This window comes from Orycteropus afer, unplaced genomic scaffold (assembly GCF_000298275.1).
Source record: "Orycteropus afer afer isolate SDZICR_OR568_19922 unplaced genomic scaffold, OryAfe1.0 scaffold00120, whole genome shotgun sequence".
Lineage (NCBI taxonomy): Eukaryota > Metazoa > Chordata > Mammalia > Tubulidentata > Orycteropodidae > Orycteropus > Orycteropus afer.
Genome location: NW_006921707.1, coordinates 5,903,311 through 5,923,655, shown reverse-complemented (window position 1 = coordinate 5,923,655; position 20,345 = coordinate 5,903,311). Strand labels below are relative to the sequence as shown.

Below are 20,345 nucleotides of genomic sequence, written 5' to 3'. Positions count from 1 at the left end.
TGTGCACAAAAAAAGTCTTGCTGTCCAGAACAGAAAAGAGGCATTTTCTGTGTTCAGACTACAATTGACAATAAAACTTGGTTTTGATGTTACATTAAGGAAATTATACTTCAAGTTCCAGAGATTGTGGGGCATAGAAACCTGATTAAAATTTTATACAACAAAATTCCAATGTTTATTTTAATAAATGGCTTATCAATATCTCAGGCTTAATCTAATCATCCAAGAAAAAGTAGTTTCCACTCTTCTTTTGTTCTACATCCTAAAAAATAAAATAGAGAAACAAAGATCAGCAACATCTTCTTTAGGTAAAGGTAGACATTTATCCAAATATTACTTAGAGGTGTTTACAACAGCCTCTGTACCACTTCCTCTGCACCATCTGCTGCTGGATACTCCTAAACCCAATACTTAAAGGCAAGATTACCACCTTTGCTCCCATACCTAGAGCAGACTCTCTACCTTAAGCTTATTTACACATAGATAATTTTGCTATGTATTTATTATAATATGGTTGCTACAAAAGTATACTTTCAACTTCCTACACCTGGTCTAAAAGGCAACAACGTTATCAGTTTGAAAATTGCCTATTACACAAAATGTATATAAAAATAGTGTTTCTCAGTACTGTTTATAGAGTGGCCAATAACAATCCATCTAACTACTTGCCCAGCTCCTCTATTAGAAATAAGGTATGACTAAGGTGAGTGCACACAGTGGGGACCAAACCATGAGTCTCTCTACTCATGCAAATGACAATACAAAGTAGACACAGTAAGAATTCAGTTACTCTTTCCATGTGTTTAATGTTTTTCAGAACTGAGAAATTTCTTGAACTTTAAGACAGAACTTGTCATTTCTTCATCCTGGCCAACGGATGACATTACATTACAAAATTATTACAAACAAGATATATAGTAAAGGCCTAAGGCATCTAGACATAATGTACACACTTAAGAAAATAAGATGATTTTGTCTCTGCCTTCCAGAGCTCACTGTTTAGTAGTAAAGCTAGTGATACAAATATGAAAATAATTATAATAAAATCCAGTAAATGTTAAAGATGGTAAATATAAACATTTTAAGTAGGCATTGTAGGGGATACTAGAAACAGCAGAAATGCTTTTTAGAAGTTCACTCACTTTATCTTTATTTTAAGCAACCAGGAGAATTTTGCTTTCTAAAAACCAAACTCCATGTATTACAGACTACATCAAGTGTACCCATAAAACCCACTGCCTCTGAGTTGGTTCTGACTCAGACAACCCTACAAGACAGAGCACAGCAGAGCAGAACTGCCCCATATGGGTTCCTAGGCTATAATCTTTCTCCTGTGGGTTTGAAATGCAGACCTGTAGGTTAGTAGTCTGGTACTTAACCACTGTGTCAGCAGAGCTTACCTATCAAGTACACTATTACTTTATGTACCACCACAAAAAAAAAAAAAAAAAAAAGCTGCCCATTAAATTGATATTTTTTCATTAATAAATGAAACATCATTAATAAAAAATATTTTAATGGACAGCATTTTTAAAATATTTAATCTCATTGAAAGAGCTTGTTTATATTTTTTAATCATTTAATTATAACTTGTGCAGGCACAAAAAGTCAAATATAAAAGAAAGAAACTGGTTACAGTATTCTCAAAAACCTATCAGTGGTGAATTAGTATGAAGATACAGCAAACTAAACTCAACACAGGCAGTACAACTCAGAGACATGAACAAATATAACTGAGTCCACAGAGCAATGGCAACTACATCACAGTTGCTGCCTAAGAGACTAAAATATGCCATTAGATATAAAATGAAAAAAAATGTATCTTAGAATTAATTAAATATGGTTTATAGATCTTTAAATAGCCTTCCAAATGGAAACATGTGATTCAATCAATTAATTGTATACATCGAGACAGAAGTTATCTACAATTCAAGACAGTTTTTATACATACCTTAATTGAATTGAGTTTGTTTATTCTTGGTCTATAGTTGTTTGGATCTCGTCTGAATGTAATTTCAAGTTGAGACAAAAATTTATTCATGCCAGCCAAAAGGGTCTGAGGACTAGGAGGAGGAAAAAAAAAGATTAAATTTTATCCCCAAAATCTAACTTTCCTTTGTGATGAAGAGTACTATAAGAATCTCTATTCCCTCTAATCCCCATCCCCCAATCACCTAGATAAAATAATCACAGCATATTATAAATTCTATGTTCAGAAAAGGTTTGCTTGGCTCTAATTTTTCTGTGTGTAACACTTTAATTTGTGTTTTTGATCTGAAAAATCATTTGAGAAAGAAGTACTATTTTAGAAAATCAAATGATTAGGTGATTTACCACAAAATCTCAAATCTGACATTTTTAAGAGAAGGAATGTAACAGAAACAGTAGTACTTATGCTAGAAATTTGGCATCATAGGAAATGTGTCCTTGTGTACAACAGTTTGCAGTGGGGTCACACTGGTTCATTAATAAGAACGCTTAATTTTCTATGCCTTTTACCCAAACTAATTTTTAACACAAGCTAAATCACATATATGTATTTTCTAATACAAATGGAGGCTCATTATTTGAAAAAATAAACTTTATTCCTTGTAAGAAACTTCCCTAATTCTTCAAGAAATTCTCAATAATTGATATACAAATTTAATCTGCACAAGTAGTCTATGAATGTATATATATATAAAATGTATATGTTAAAGTGTCATGACTTGATTTTAGAGTCACAAATTTTAGCATGTAGGTGAATTTTTTTTAAAGGTGAATTTGTAAATAACAATCTGTGAATAATGATGACTGGACTGTGCTTATATTTCCTGGATGAATTATTCAAGCAGCAAATCCATTCACCACTCTCCAACACCATAAACATGTTGAATGAAAAACTTGTTGCCACTGAGTTCATTCCAATTCATAGCAATCCTACAGAGGATAGAGTAGAATTGCCCCATAGGGTTTCCAAGGTTGTAATCTTTACGGAAGCAGATTAACAAATCTTTCTCCTACAGAGCAGCTGGTGGGTTAAAATTGCCGACCTTCTGGTTAATAGTTGAGAGCTTAATCACTGCATTACCAGGACTCCTTAAACATGCTGAAAGCACACAAAACTGCCACGGCCAAATTTTCCAACTACCAATGATTCTTCTTTGTTTCCAAGTTTTGCATTCCAGTCACCAGTGATAATCAGAACATCTTGACTGCATGTTCAATCAATTTCAAACTGCAGAAGTTGGTAAAAATCTTCAATTTCCTCATCTTTGGCTTTGGTAGATGGTGCATAAATCTCAGTAATAGCAGTATTAACTGCTCTTCCTTGTAGGCATATGGTTATTATCCTATCCTGATAGCACTGTACTTCAGCATAGATCTTGAAACATCTTTTGTGATGATGAATGCCACACCATTCCTCTTCAATTTTTCATTCCTGGCATAGTAGCTCATACGGTCATCTGATTCAAAAAGGCCAAAACCGGTCCATTTCAGCTCACTAATGCCTAGGATGTCAATCTTTATGGGCTCCATTTCATTTCTGACAACTTCCAATTTTCCTCCATTCATACCTCATACATTTCATGTTCTGATTGATGAGGCAGCTCTATCCCAGCCATATTTTGAGTGCCTTCCGACCTGAGGGGCTCATCTTCCAGCACTGTACTGGACAATATTTCATTATGTTTTGCAGTAATACATCAGACAGTGTTTCACTGCCGTTTATAAGATTTTCACTGGCCAATTCTTTGAGAAGTGCATGGCCTTTTCCTTCTTCCAAGTCTGTCTCAATCTGGAAGCTCAGCTAAAACCCATCCACCATGGACAACCCTGCTCTAGTATAATAAGTTGGGCAAATCTTGTAACCATTTTGGGTCTTGTTTTCTGTCATGTACTAAATCAATGGCTTTCAAGGTACTGTTTGTAAAAAGAAAATCATACTAAATCGTACTTGAATATTCACATAATGAAGCAAATAAACATTAAACTGAAAGAAAAAGTGAGGGGCCTATAGTTCTGCAGGTTTATCCTCCCAGGTCAGGGATTCTACACTAGGGTTAAGTCTGAAAACTGTTATTCTATCTGGTCCCATCATGTATTATTCAATATGAATGAGCTAAGGAGACATAAAATCATGTCAAGAATCTCTAGATAATTCTTACTTCAAATTAAAGTAGTGGTACTTTTTTTAATTTTTAACTGTCAAATTAAGGTATTTCATAAATAATATAGTTTTTCTAACCACTGACTGTATGTTCCTTGGTGAATAAGTCACCTTGCATTTTTCAGCAAGTGCTAAATTTTAAAAGTAAAAGGCACTTACTGCCCAGCAAATTAGGAAATAAAATGTGTTTAAAATACATATGTAGGGGAGAGGACACCACACTTTGACACAATTAAAATCAAAGACTGAAATCTTCTTTTTATCATGCCATGAATTCACAGGGAATAGGTTCTGGCAACTCAGGCTCCTTTCCACTGGTTCCCACAAAGTGTGCCCATCTGATTGGAGCAGGCTGGCACTTCATTTGAACCCAGGTACCTTTTCTCTTTGGTTTCTTTCTCTTTCTGATCATTTTCCTTTATGAGTTTTGAGGCTCTTAAGAGTGCTTAACATGTTCAATACAGACATCAATTCTCTTGGCAAGAATCTTGCCTTTGTCTGTCTATAACAATGCCAACAGCATGCTAGATAACACTGTGTTATTGCTATTGTTAGGTGCCCTCGAGTTGGTGCTGACTCAAAGAGACCCTATGTAAAATAGAAGGAAACAATGACCAGTCCTGCACCAGCCTAACCATCCCTGCTATACCTGAGCCCATCATCACAGCAACTGTATCAATCCATCTTGTTGAGGGCCTGCCCCTTTTTTGCCAACCTTCCATTTTACCAAGCATGATATCCTTTTTCCAGGGAATGGTCCTTTCTACCAACATAAGGAATGTAGGTAAGATGAAGTCTGGCCATTCTTGTTTCCAAGGAGTATTACAGCTGCACTTCCTCCAGGTCACATTTGTTAGTTCTTCTGGCAGTCCATGGGACTTTGAGTATTCTTAGCCAACACCAGAACTCAAAAGCATCTACTCTTCTTCAGGCTTCCTTACTCATTGTTCAGCTTTCAGATGTATATGAGGTAACTGAGAACACCATGGCCTTGGTAAGGCACACCCTAGTCTTCAAAGATATCTTTGCTCTTCAGCACTTTAAAGAGGTCTTTTGCAGCAGATTTGCCCAGTGCAATATAGCATCTGATGTCTTGCCTGCTGCTTCCATTGGTGTTGACTGTGGAACCAAGTAATATGAAACCTCTTGACAACTTCAATCTTTCCTCCACTTATTGTGATGCTGCTTATTGGTCCAGTTGTTGAGGATTTTTGTCTTCTTTATGTTGAGAAGTAATCCATACTGCTGACTGTAGTCTTTAATCTTTATCAGTAAATGCTTCAAGTCATCTTCACTTTCAGCAAGTAAGGTGGTCACCTGCATATCGCAGGTTGTTAGTGAGTCTTCCTCCAATCCTGATGCTGCATTCTTTATATAGTTCAGATTCATGGATTACCTGCTCAGCATACAGATTGAGTAAGTATGGTGAAGATACAACCCTGATACATACCCTTCCTGAATTCAGACCTTGCAGTATCCTTTTGTTCTGTTGGAATAACAGGTTCCTCATAAGCATAATTAAGTGTTCTGGAATTCCCATTCTTCTCAATGTTATCCATAATGTGTTATGATCCACGTAGTCAAATGCTTTTGCATAGTCAACAAAACACAAACATCTTTCTGGTATTCTTTTTTTTTTCAGCCAAGATCCATCTGACATTAGCAATGATATTCCACATCGTCTCTGAATCCAGCTTCATTTCTGGAAGTTCCCTGTCAATATACTGCTATAATTGTTTTTGAATTAACTGTTCTGAATTACTAGGTAACACTGTAGACTTCCACTTTTGTCAAGGTCATATTTATGGGGAATTCCTTCTTGAACACTGCCTATTCCCTCGACATCTGCAATACTACTTTTTCATAAATTCACTTATCTATTTCAAGAAATCTGGAAGACAGTTACCTGGCCAACTGACTTGAAGAGATCTATATTTTTACCCATTCCAAAGAAAACTGATCCCACAAAATGTGGAAATTATCAAATGATATCATTCATATCACATGTAAGTAAAACCTTAATGAAGATTCAAAAACGGCTGCAGCAGTATATTGATAAGAGAACTTCCAGAAATGCTAGCTGGATTCAGAAGAGGACATGGAATGAAGGACATCACTGCTGATGTCAGATGGATCTTGGCTGAAAGCAAAGAATATCAGAAAGATGTTTACTTGTGTTTTATTGACTATACAAAAGCATTTGATTGTGCGGATCATAACCAATTATAGGTAACATTGAGAAGAATAGGAATTTGAGAACACTTAATTGTACTCATGAGGAACCTGTACATAGACTAGGAGGCTGTCATTCAAACAGAACAAGGGACACCGCATGGTTTAAAATCAAGAAGGGAGTGTGTGTCAGGGTTGTATCTTTTTACCACACTTACTCAATGTGTATGCTGAGGAAATAATCCAAGAAGCTGGATTATATGAAGAAGAATGTGGGATCAGGATTGGAGGAAGACTCACTAATGACGTGTGATACAAAGACGACAAAACTTTGCTTGCTGAAAGTAAGGATGACTTGAAGCACTTACTGATGAAGATTAAAGACTACAGTTTGCAGTATGGATTACACCTCAACACAAAGAGAACAAAAATCCTCACAACTGGACCAATAAGCAGCATCACGACAAATGGAGAAAAGCCTCAAGTTGTTAAAGATTTCGTATTACTTAGTTCTATAATCAACACCAATGGAAGCAGCAGTCAAGAAATCAGATGATGTACTGCACTTGACAAATCTGCTGCAAAAGACCTCTTTAAAGTGCTGAAGAGCAAAGACATCTCCTTGAAGACTAAAGTGTGCCTAACCCAAGCCATAGTATTTTCAATTGCCTCATATGCATGTGAGAGCTGGACAATGAATAAGGAAAACTGAAGAAGAGTTTAATTCTTTGAGTTGTGGTGTTGGTGCAGAATACTGAAAGTACCATGGACTGCCAGAAGAGCTAACAAATGTGTCCTGGAAGAAATGCAGGTGGAGTGCACCTTGGAAGCAAGAATGGCCAGACTTCGTCTCACCTACTTAGCCCATGTTATTAGAAGGGAGCATTCCCTGGAGAAGGAGATCATACTTGATAGTAGAGGGTCAATGAAAAAGGAAAAGGCCTTCAACATGATGATTGACACAGTGGCTTTAACGATGAGCTCAGGTATAGCAAGGATTCTGATTCTGGCACAGGACTGGGCAGTGTTTCACTCTGTTGTACATAGGGTCGCTAAGAGTTGGAGATGAGTCGATGGCACCCAACAACAACAACATAAATTCACAAGTATGTGGTCTAAGGAACAACTCTGTTTTCTCAAAGGGCTAGAGAACATACAGTGGGTACCTCTCATCCTTCCCTTTGCATTCATCACTTTTGTGCATTACTGCAACATGGTGGTTCCCCCTAAAAGGCATTACTTTAATTTTTATAAGCTTATTGGAAAATTTAAAATGCAATACTTTCTTATTAATTACAACTTATAATTAGCTTTGATCATTTAAAAACATAATTTTACCTGTTTGCAACTGTGTTCTTAGATGGAATACCATCAAAAACGATGACCCGATCTGCTAGATAGGTAGCCATGATGAAGTCATGTTCCACAACAAAGGCAGTCTTTTTGGCATGGAGTATGAAGCTAAAATAAAGCAATTTTGACATTAAAAAAAAAAAAAAAAAAAAAGCATTATATCATAAAACATTCAAATGTATACTAAGGATATATGTATATCACTACTATGCATAATACTAAATGGGCAAAACATTTACCGTTTAACAACTCTTGCTGCCATAAGTCTTTGCTCAGAATCCAAATATGCAGATGGTTCATCAATTAAATAGACATCAGCAGGTTTGCCCAAACAAAGAGCTAAAGCTACTCGCTGCAGTTCACCACCAGATAATGTCTGTACCTATTTGAAGAAGTAGTTTAGTGAGCCATGGGCAAACATCAAAGTCTAAAAAGTGAAAATAATTATTTCAAAGTACCTCCTGGTCAATGATATTTTCAATCTGTAGAGGCTTCATTACATCAGTCACAAATTGTGGATGAGTGTAAGCATCTCTTATTTTTTCATGTAGTAACTGGCGAACACTTCCCTGTTTTTAATGGAAAACATTTAAACGATAAAATTTCAGTACAAAACTCTTCTAGTTATGAGTCAATATAGTTAAAATTCCAAAGCAAAAGTGTATCAATTTGCTACCAACAGATATTCACAGTATTTTTATGCTTAGCTATCACATTATCTATGGCAAGGTTTGAGATTTCCTATTCATAATCTATTATTTCCAACAAATACAAAAGCAATAATAATCTTAAATTTGAAAGTAATAAGCAAATGATGAATGTTTCAGAGGTTATTACAAAGCAGGAATGATTCTGAAGGCCAAGGTGGGAATTAAGCAACTGATGCAATCAGTAACAGGTAACACAAAAAGTATGCTAAAGCACAAGGTAAGATGCCTTTCTCTTGTCATTCAAGAGAGGGCTGAGTTTGAGAACAAAGCTTAGAGAAAGTACCAAAGACTAAAATTTTATTATAAGCTAAGTGTTCTCTAGGGAGCTCTGGTAGCATAGTGCCTAAGGCACTTGACTGCTAACTAGAAGGCTGGCGGTTCAAACCCACTACAGCCACTCCTCAGAAGGAAGGTTGGGCAATCTACTTCTGTAGTGATACCACCTCGGAAACCCAAGAAGGGCTCGCTATGAGTCAGTCCGACTTGACAGCAAATAACAAGCGTTCTCAAATAGGCATGATATAAAAAGTGTTCATGTACCGAGTTTAGATAATGTAGCTAAGTTCATTATAGTCATAGAAATCAAAGGTTAACTTTATCATGTTTTCAAGGTTCATCTATGTTATAACATGTATCAGTACTTCATTTCTTTTTATAGCCAAATAATATTCCTGTATATGTTTATCCATTCATCAGTTCATGAACAATGGGATTTTTATTTCTAGACTTTTTGGTCATTATGAATAATGCTGCTATGAACATTTGTGTACAAGTTTTGTATTAGATACATTTTCATTTATTTTTGGAATATACTTAGGAGTAGAATTGCTTGTTAATAGGTAACTAACTACGTTCAATATTTTGAGGAGCTGCCTGATTATCCCAAAGTGGCTCTATCATTTTATATTCACCAAAAATATATGAGCATTCCAATTATTTCACATCCTCACCAACACTTAGTGTGTAACTTTCTGATTTTAGCCATCCTCCCAAAAATCAAACCAAACTCACTGCCATCAAGTCAGACCTGACTCATAGCGACCCTTCCTCGGGTTTTTGAGGCAGTATCTCTATGGAAGTAGATTGCCCAGTCTTCCCATGCCACCAGAGCTATACTAGTGGATACGGAAAGGAGCTCTGGTGGCATAGGAGCTCTAGTGGCATAGTGCCTAAGGCATTAGACTGCTAACGAGTAGGATGGTGGTTCAAACCCACCAGCCACTCTTCAGAAGGAAGATTAGTCAATCTACTTCTGTAGTGATACTGCCTCAGAAACCCAAGAAGGGGTCACTATGAGTTGGATCTGACTCAATGGCAGTGTGTTTGGTTTGGTTTGGTTTATGGTGGCACAATGGATAAGGGATTTGGTTGCTAAGCACAAGGTCGGTGGTTCAAACCCACCAGCTGCTCCATGGAAGGAAGATGGAGCAATCTACTTCTGTAAAGATTTCAGCCTCAGAAACCCAATAAGGGTCACTATGAGTCGGAAATGACTCGATGGCAGTGAGTTTGGTTTGTCGGTTTTAGTGGATATGAAAGCAGCTCTGGTGGTACAGTGGTTAAAGCACTTAGCTGCTAACCAAAAGGTCAGCGCTTCAAACCCACCAGCTACTCTGTGGGAGAATGATGAGGCAGTTTGCTTCTGTGAAGATTTAGAGCCTTGGCAACCATATCGGAGTTCTATTCTGCTCTATGATGTTGCTTTTAGTCGGAACTGACTCGATGGCCAAGAGTTTTATGGAGTGGGTGTGAAAATGGTGTCCCACTGTAGTTTTGATTTGCATTTTCTCTAATGATTAATGATGGAGTTCTGATAGTGTAGTGTGATTAATGCATTTGGCTGCTAACCAAAAGGTCAGTGTTTCAAACCTGCTAGCTGCTCTAAAGGACAAAGATGAGGCAGTCTGCTTCTGTGAAAATTACAGCCTTGGGAGTTCTACTCTGTGCAAAGGGTTGCTATGAGTCAGAACTGATTCGATGGCAGTGGGTTTGGAATAATTAATGATGCTGAGCATCTTTCCATAGTGCTTATTGGTTATTTGCGTATCTTCTTTGACAAAAAGTCTATTTAAATCCTTTGCACATTTTTAAACTGAGTTATAATGTTGTTGTTATGTGCCGTCGAGTCAGACCCGACTCATAGCGACCCCTCCTTGGGTTTCCGAGGCAGTATCACTACAGAAGTAGACTGCCCCATCTTCCTTCTGGGGAGTGGCTGGTGGGTTTGAACCGCCAGCCTTCTGGTTAGCAGTCAAGTGCCTTAGCCACTATGCTACCAGAGCTCCCATAGTTCTTTATATATTCTGGATGGAAGTCTCTTATCAGATACAGTAAAACTTGTGAAAGTTGGAATCTGTGTAAGTCAGAAAAGGAAAATGTAAATATTTTCCACCAATAGACAGTGACAGAAAAGTGGTAAGACTGCCCTTCACTAAAGGTGGAAAACTTAGGACAACTGGAAAAACAAGGTAGTGCAGGTGAGTTCTGGCTCTTCACAAGTTTCTTCACGATTTGCAAATATTTTCTACTTGGTGGTTGTCTCTTCACTTTCTTGATGGTGTCATTTGCAACACAAACCTCATCAAGTTTTCTTCAAAGGTTTACTTTGGAAAAAGATGACAAACAAATTTTAAGTATATTCCTGCCAGTAATGGAAATGAATGAAGGGTCATAAGCCTCATACCTTCCTTAGCTACTTTTGATAAACCTATACAAAATCTAACTTGGAGGATACTTTTAAGAGAGTAAAAGATTAAAGAAATAGGTACACATAAAATTTTTTCTTTAATCACTGAATAACAGTAACAACTCACAGTTGATTTGGGACTGATCTTCTGTGGCTTATAACTGACATTTAGAACTGGTACTTCTCCTGTAAAATAACGCAAATAAACAAGACACTGAAAACTGCCCAGCTCTTCAAAGTGTACTATGTAGAACAGAGTGAAAAGATTTAAGATTAAAACAGTACCTCCTTCATCAGGTTTAAGTCTTCCAGCAAGCATTCTGATAAATGTTGTTTTACCAGTACCTGGGAAAACCATAATTTACAATATATTGACCTGAAACGTACTTTGCATTTAACACAGTAAACTACTATATCCTACTTTGTTCACTTCTCAAATATCCATCTAAGCTAATTAAAAATATAGACTAGTTAATGTTTATAATAAAGCATGACTAAATCTTTGGTTACTTTTAAAAACACATATTCAAAATAATATCGCACACAACTGACTTAAAATATTATAGACTTTTATGATAATTACTATCATTTGAAAGTTCATTTATATAAAATATTTAAATCAACTATAATGCAATTAAAAATATGAAGAATTTAGAAAATAATTTTTTCTACAGTAGTTTTATAAGCTCTAAGAGATTACAATTCAAATCTAATATTGTTTAAATCATGAAAGTAGAGTGTAGACTTTTAACCTTGTAGGTATATTGATACATGTAAGTTGGGCTTACAAAAAATGTTTTCTTATTATAACTAAGTACAGGAATAGGTTTATAAAAAAATAATAAATTTGACTTCCGGTAAGATGGAGGAATAGGCAGACAAGCAACATAGACCCTCTTCAACAAAGAACAGGAAAACTAAGGGACAGGGATACAGAAGATAATCCTGGAGCCCTGAGCTTTGAAAGGAACTAAACAGAAGTGGATTAGGCACCAACTAGTGGAAAAACCTGAACAAAACCAGTGAGTACAGAGATGGTCAGAGCTGTGGACTGTCAGCTACGCTGATGGGACCAACAGCCTGAATATTTCCAAGTGGTGTTGGGACCGGAGAATCAACCTAAAGATCAGCCCTGGTCACCAAGGGCTGCAGGGACGACTGTGCTGGTGGCCTATGAATAGGAAGGGAAACAACAAGGAGGGAGACAACCTGAGCTGTTGACTTTCCGCACTCCGGAGGGTACAGCAATTTTGAATAATTAAAGTGACTGAGGGTGCAGCCATTTTGAATGTTTACAAGCGGTGGCCATTTTTGATATTTAAAGTGACCAAAGGCGCAGCCATTTTGAATGTGTACAAGCAGTGGCCATTTTAGATATTTAAAGTGATCAAGGGCGCATCCATTTTAAATCTTTACAAGTGGCAATCATTTTGGATTTTAAAGTGATAGCATTCTTATTCAGATTCCAGGGACCTAAGAATAGGCTCTGTTTGCCAAGGCTGGCAGGGACATATGAGAGGCTGACAACAGGAAAGGAGACAGGTGGTGAGTGCACAAGTGCTGTCAACTAGTGAATAGAGGAGCACAGTACCTCGCTTGTGTAGATAACGTACAAACAAAACAAAGAAAATGAAAATTGTGGCAAGTCACTCCAACATACAATCATCAGTTAAATATAAACAAAAAACATCACAATGTCTCGGAGACAACAGAGCATCACAGTCCACACAAAGAAGATAAAACAGGAGAAACAAAGGACCAGAATACAGACCCAAAACACATTCCTGAGGAAGATGCAGCATTGGAACTCCCTGATAAGGAAATAAAAAGAATTCTATTTAGGTATCTTCAATGAATTGAGAGACAGATCAAGGGAAACACAGAGAAAACCCTAGAACAATTCTGAGACAATACAAGAACAAAATGACAAAATAAATGAAAAATGAGAAATGATACAAAATCTACACACAGAAATCCAGAAGATTAATAGTAAATTTTCAGAAATAGTTAAGACACTGAATGGATAAAGGAGCAGAATTGAATCAATGGAAGACAGAATTAGGGAGATTGAAGGCAAATACCTGAACACTTCTTCAGAAAGGGATGAATCAGAAAAAAGATTAAAACAAAATGAAAAAAGCCTAAGGTTCATGTTGGATACCATCAAAAGGAATAACCTATGTGTAATAGGAATTCCAGAACAGGAAGAGACAAATAAAACTACAGAGAAAATTGTCGAAGATTTGTTGGAAGAGAATTTTCCTGGTATGATGAAAAATGAGAATATATCCATTGACTTGGAGGTCAAACAGGATAGACCCCAAAAGAAAATCACCCAGACATATCATCATCAAACTTACCAAAACCAAAGACAAAGAAAAAATCAGGAGAGCAGCATGAGAAAAAAGAAAAGTTACCTACGGGGGCAACCAATAAGACTAAACTTGGTTTTCTTGGCAGAAACCAGGCAGGTGAGAAGACAATGGGATGGTATATATGAAACCTGAAAGAGAAAAATTTCCAAGCAAGAATTATGAACCCAGCAAAACTGTCTCTCAAATATGATGGTGAAATTAGGACATTTCCAAATAAGCAGAAATTAAGGGAATTTGTTAAAACAAGACCAACCTTATAAGAGATGCTAAAGGGAATCATTTGGACAGAGAAGCAACAACAGCAAATAACAACTGACAATTAACACATATGATGATATAACGCAGAAACCAATCCAGCTTTGGAAGTATCCAAACTAAAAAAGCCTACAAGATTGTAAACGGAACCAGAGACATCAATTGACAAATGAGAACAACTACAAACCAAAAAGAGGGAAAAAACTGTGTCATTACACAACTTCTAGATGGTAGGGAAGTCAAGACAACTGCAAGATAGAACAGACTGTTCTAAACTTGGGAAGAAAACTATAAATCACAGGGTAACCTCAAAGAAAAATGATAACCCTTCACACCAAAAAAGAGGATCAGCACAAATGTTCAGCAAATACTGAAACAATAGCAATGAAGTGATAACACAATTCATAAATGAAACAAGCTCAGCATAGAAAATTATATGGAACAGTGAAATTGATACCATGAAAAAGCACATAACAAAAATGACAGCAACAAATTCCTATTTGCCGATAATTACGTATCTGGCAAGGGACCTATCTCTACTCTTAAGATTTATAGTGGAAGAGTGGTTGACCAAACTATGGTATATACACATAATGGAATGCTATGCAGCACTAAAGAATAATGTAGTCCGTAAAACACTGCATAATATGGATGAACTTGGAGGGCATTATGCTGAGTGAAATAAGTTAAATACAGAAGGACAAATATAGTATTAGTTGTTGTGGAGGGTCAAGGAAAGGTTTATATATGGAGAGAAACTTTCTTTGTTGGTTGCCAAGGGTGGGAGGGGAGGGAAGGAATACTGCATAAACAAACAAACAAACAAACAAACAAACAAATAAAATAACCCATATCACTTTGGTTTTGTGTATTTCACTGTACATAAATTATATTTTAATAAAATGCATTAAAAAATGAAATAAATGAAATAAATTTATGATGAAACAGTGAAAAAAAAAAAAAAAAAAAACCCATGAAAGTATCAGCACATATTTGGTACTCAAATTTATCTCATATGTACACTTTTGATGCCAATCTAATATTACAAATGATGGTGATACAGATATTTACAAAGTTAGACTGTAACATAAATTTCAAATAAGGAAAGCTCCAAAAGGAGATGAGCAAGGAAATTTTATCTAAACTAGATTGCTTGTCAACTATCAATTTATCCTTTCCTTCCTACTCAGTCTTCAAGATAAATAACTGCTCTATCAATTTGTACGTAGAAAGACTTCTCAGAAGAAACTTTTTATTTTCACTGAACGTTATATAAAATAAAACAAGAACCATTAACTTGAATGAATGATGGTATAGACAAGGTCACGAAAGTGTGAAGCAACAATGAGAAAACTATGAATCAATGCAGTTTCCATCCCTATAAGTGAGTCACATTATTTTATGGAATAATTAAAACTAAGTGACTGGATAAGCAGAATTTCAAATATCACAAAATAAGGAAAACTTACCATTTTCCCCCAGCATCACCATAATTTCAGAATCTGTAAACTCTCCAGCTACAATTGCTAACTCAAACTCTCCCATCTTTTTCTTCATTCCTGGATACTTATACATACACATCTTTTTAACTTCTTCTTCATTTGCTGTTTCAGCCACTTTAAAAACAAGTGATGCATCTCTGAATCTCAAGTTTTCTGTTGGAACATAGCCATCTAAAAATATGTTTATTCCTATTGGAAAGAAAGTCATTATCAATAGATTAATAAGGGAAAATTACAGACTAAAACCATTCCTTAGCAAGAAATCTTCACATAAAAGCCCAAAACCTAGGCTCTCCGGGGAGCAATGTCTATGCAAAGATTTTAAATTTCTGTAGATTTTTGATAACATATAATGAAGTGACAAAATAATGTGTCATATATCTAATGCAAGTGTAAGTAATTTGCATGTGCATGCACACACATGAAACACTGTATCTTTTTATTACCATATGTAATTTTCACATAAGATTTTTTACATCTGATATAAAAGACAGTTTCTGCCATATCACTTCTGCTGTATTTTTAAACAAAAAATTACAACTAAAAAAAAAATCAAGTAGAAAAAAATGGAACATTTTTAAAGACTGATAAAAAATTAAGTCTAGGGAATAACATTTTTAATGACCAATAAAATTAATTAGTGAAAGCAGTTTTAGAAGTTACCTTCTCTTACGCTAAAAGGCATAGTGACAACACCATAAGCACTTGGTACACCATATAAACAGCAGATGAAGTCAGAGAGATAGTCTAATACACTTAGATCATGCTCCACCACAATGATGTATCTAGAAATCAAAACAAATTTTTATATTTTTTAATGTGACACGACAAATGTAATGAACTAAACTTTTACATCTTTTGAATATACTAGTAAAGAAGTTCAGGAAAATCAATACACATAAATACAAATAAATAATTAAACTGTAAAGACCATATTCAGCAAAAGCCATAAAATATTTTCTTTGAATAAGCTCATTATCAATGTCCATATTTAAAATTGCTTTCCTGAACTGAAAGGAAAGATAAAACCCAACCTTAAACATTTTATGGATATGTGAAATAAATGTGTGTGGTAAAGTTTTACATAAACTTTATAAGTAGAAACAATTTTAATAGATTGAATTCAGATATACCTTGTTGTTGTTGTTGTTATGTGCCGTCGAGTCAGCCCTGACTCATAGCGACCCCTCCTTGGGTTTCCGAGGCAGTATCACTACGGAAGTAGGATTGCCCAACCTTCCTTCCGAGGAGTGGCTGATGGGTTTGAACCGCCAGCCATCTGGTGAGCAGTCAAGTGCCTTAGCCACTATGCTACCAGAGCTCCTTCAGATATACCTAAACTCTATATATTATTCAACTGATGTTTTTTTGACCTCTCCCATGCTAGCAGGAGTAGGGAATGCAGAGAGAAAAATGACCGAATCTTTAACCTGAATTTAGCTGGGAAAGACAAGGAATAGATACCAAATAACAACAAAAAAGACTAAGTGGCAAAGTATGTTCTAGAGATAATAAAATTCAGTGACAGTCAGAAAGGAAATAGTTTAGTGTATACTGGAACACTTGATGAATGAGATGGAATATAACATGAACCTTAAAAATGGGTAGATTTGAATGATGTGATGAGAAAAAAATACTGCTGGAGCAGAAGCTAGTAAGCAAGTAAAAGTCATGGAACAACATGTATTTCTATTTCTAACTTTGCTCAAGATGTCCAGAAAAAATGTACCGCAGACGTTTTAAATTCCTACTTATCAGCTTGCTTCACAAAACTTCTCTGTATTAGTATTAATGGAATTACTGCTGCTACTGTTGTTAGGTGCTACTGAGTCAACTCCAACTCACAGTGACCCTACGGCACAACAGAATGAAATATTGCCTAGTCCTATGTTGCCCTCACAATCCCTGCTATGACTGAGCCCATCGCTACAGCCACTGTGCCAATCCATATCATTGTGGGGTCTTCCCTTTTTTGCTGACCCTCTGCTTTACCACATGTGATCTCTAGGGACTACTAGTCCCTTCTGACAACTTGGCCAAACTAGGTGAGATGAAGTCTGCATTCTCGCTACTAAGGAACACTCTAACTGTACTTTTTCCAGGACAGATTTGTTCGTTCTTCTGGCAGTCCACGGTATTTTCACTAACATCACAATTCAAAGGTATCAATTGTTCTTCAGTCTTCCTTGTTCACTGTCCAGTTTTGAGATGACTGAAAATGCCATGGCTTGGATTAAGTGCACCTTACTCTTTAAAGAGACATCTTGGTCACTCACCACTTTAAAGAGGTCTTTTGCAGCAGATGTGCCCAGTGCAATATGATGTCTGATTTCTTACCTGCTGCTTCCATGGGTGTTGACTGTGAATTCAAGTATAATGAAATCTTTGACAACTTCAATCTTTTCTCCATTTATACTGATGCTGGTTAGTGGTAAGGATTTTTCTTTATGTTGAAACATAATCCTTATTGAAGGCTTAATCTTTGATCTTCATCAGTAAGTACTTCAAATCTCTTCACTTTCAGCAAGGCTGCGGCATCTGCGTATCACAGGTTGTCGATGAGTCTTCTTCCAATCCTGATGCTGTGTTCCTCATTATATAGTCTAGCTTCTCAGATCATTTGCTCAGCATACAGACTGAATAAGTATGGTGAAAGGATACAACTCTGATGCCCCTTCCTGATTTTAAATAATGCACTATCTTCTTGTTCTGTTTATAAATGACAGCCTCTTGGTCTACATACAGGTTCCTCATGAGCACAATTAAGTGTTCTGGAATTCCCATTCTTCTCAATGTGTATAATTTGTCATGATCCACACAGCTGAATGCCTTTGCATAGTCAATAAAACACAGGTAAACATCTGGGAAGGGTAAGACTATCCACTTCTGAAAAAATTGGTGAGTGGAAACCTTATAAATAGCAGTAAAACACTGTCTAATATATTACTGGAAAATGGAATCATTACTCACATAAAAAATGACTGTTTGTTCCCAATGATACCTCATTTAAATTGCCAGGCTGTAAATTTTTTCTCAGCAATATTTGGTATGTCCATTTTTTTTTAACCATGCCCCCCACCTCGAGCTCCTTCCATTTTTTTTTTTTTTGTCTACTTAAATTCTAGCTCACATTCTCATCTTTCAATACTACTATAGACTTTCAACAAACCTCATTTTCTCCAAGTTCCCAAGGTTCTCAGTTCCAAGTAAATAAATAACATCTTCAGACTACAGTTCAAGACTTTCTAGAAGTTCAGCTACCAGCTTTCTCGTACTTACCCTTACAGGCCAGGCTAGAACTGCTCCATAGGGTTTCCAAGGCTAAAATCTTTACAGAAGCAGACATATTTCTCCAGAGATTTATATAAAGAAGCACTGAAAATGGATCTTTAATTATTTTCTGAATAATCCACCTTTCCATTTCTGTGTCTAAGGGCTATTCTTCCTGCTTAGTCTACTGCCCAAAGCTTCACTTACGGAAATCCTTCTCAACCCTATAATGTCCATCTCAACCTTTACCTCCTATAAGAAAATCCTTCCAAATATGTAAATGAACTTTTATTCTCTCTTGAACCACCATACCTCTGAACTGATGAATTTTTTTATTACTTTTGAGTACTTCTATAACTTGTCCATAAATATCTTGAAGGAAAATTGTAAGATATTTATTTTAGCACTTTTATTATCTTTAGTCTTATGCTGTGTACCAAATAGATATTTAATAAAGTTGTCAAAAAACAAGGTAGAGAATTCCTCCTTAAGCTAACTGGCAATGGGGAAAATGGTGGGTTGTAAAAGAGCATTGTTTAATAAAACTTTCTATAATTATGGAAATATCCTAATACTGTGTTTTTCCATAAGTGGTTACTAAGTATTTGGAATATAGCTAATGAGATTAAATAAATGAACTTTCAATTTCATTTAAATTAAAATAGTAATATATTGCTATTGATAATATATTGCTATTGATAGCATAGAGAATGATATAAAAAAACATCATTTCAGAAAAGTATGATTTTATTTTTCAGGAACCTATCACAGTATTCCAAGTCTCAGATAAGTAAAAGAAGAAATGATAGAGAATGGGGGCAAGTCTGATATGGAAAAGAAATACTAAGCAGAAAAGTCTTCCATCGCAATAAAAACAGCAAATGAGCCAAGATGAGCCAGTGCTATCCTGCTTTGGTGTGTTTGTTGGTATTGTACTTTTCTACTTTTTAATCATTAAAATGCTATGCTTCCTTTAGGATCCATTGGAAGGCAGCAAAGCATTAAGTAGCGGTCTTTGATTTTCTTAGAAAAAAAAAAAAAAAGTCAAACTTCCTCCCTCTACATTCAAATGGAGCTTATGTAGAAGCCCAAGTCATTTAGGCAAGTCACTCTGTTTTCAGAGTATTTAGGGAGAAATAGCAATTTACAGCAATGCCTCCAAAAAGTCCCACTGATTATTTTGTTCTGTGAAGATTAAGTAAGGTTATATACATAAAGTGCATCACAAAGAGTGGTAAACATTTCTCCTAACTACCCCCAAACAGTGATTTTCTGCTTTGCTGACTTCCTTCATTATTATTTGGTAATAACACAATCAATAAATGAGTATTTATCCAAAAGCTGTTTTTTGACTCTCAAAGAATCTAAACTCTACAAATCCCAGAATATTTGCAACACTGTCTTACTACATCATTTTCTCTACTTTGTCAATCTAATTTGTCTTGACATGTTATCCTCATTAAAGTTATTGCCCTCTCATAATACAGGAAGTCTTATATAGTTATTCTCACACTAGTTTTTATCTGAGCATCCATTTACACCCTGCTATTTATTTTACTTCCTTCTACTTCCCATATGGAATAGCTCCTGATGCCTTTTAACTGAAATTTATTCATTATACAAGGATCTAAGCACCTGATGACTTGTTTTCTAGTGTGATTTAACTAACCATTTATTTACATATTAAAATACAGAGTTCTCGCAAGATGGCGGACTAGGCAGAAGGACTGCACAGACCCTCTTCAACAAAGAAAAGGGAAACCAATTGACACAGACACAGAAGATAATCTTGGACCCATGAGCCTCGAAGGGAAGGATACAGAAGTAGACTAAACTCCAACTAGCAGAAGAATTTGCGTGAAAATACCAAAA

At 35.9% G+C, this 20,345-nt stretch overlaps 1 protein-coding gene across 1 annotated transcript in view; it reads right to left on the bottom strand.

Annotated features, from left to right (window-relative positions):
- Positions 1 to 214: 214 nt before the first annotated feature.
- ABCE1 (ATP binding cassette subfamily E member 1) overlaps positions 215 to 20,345 on the bottom strand; it is a 33,678-nt gene continuing 13,547 nt past the window's right edge. Inside the window, exons 9-17 of the mRNA XM_007944103.1 lie at positions 15,867 to 15,988; positions 15,171 to 15,392; positions 11,357 to 11,416; positions 11,199 to 11,257; positions 8,134 to 8,244; positions 7,915 to 8,057; positions 7,661 to 7,783; positions 1,952 to 2,063; positions 215 to 262 (exon numbers count right to left, since the gene is read on the bottom strand). Of these exons, the coding sequence (XP_007942294.1) occupies positions 215 to 262; positions 1,952 to 2,063; positions 7,661 to 7,783; positions 7,915 to 8,057; positions 8,134 to 8,244; positions 11,199 to 11,257; positions 11,357 to 11,416; positions 15,171 to 15,392; positions 15,867 to 15,988 (1,000 nt within the window). The remainder of the gene's footprint in view (positions 263 to 1,951; positions 2,064 to 7,660; positions 7,784 to 7,914; positions 8,058 to 8,133; positions 8,245 to 11,198; positions 11,258 to 11,356; positions 11,417 to 15,170; positions 15,393 to 15,866; positions 15,989 to 20,345) is intronic.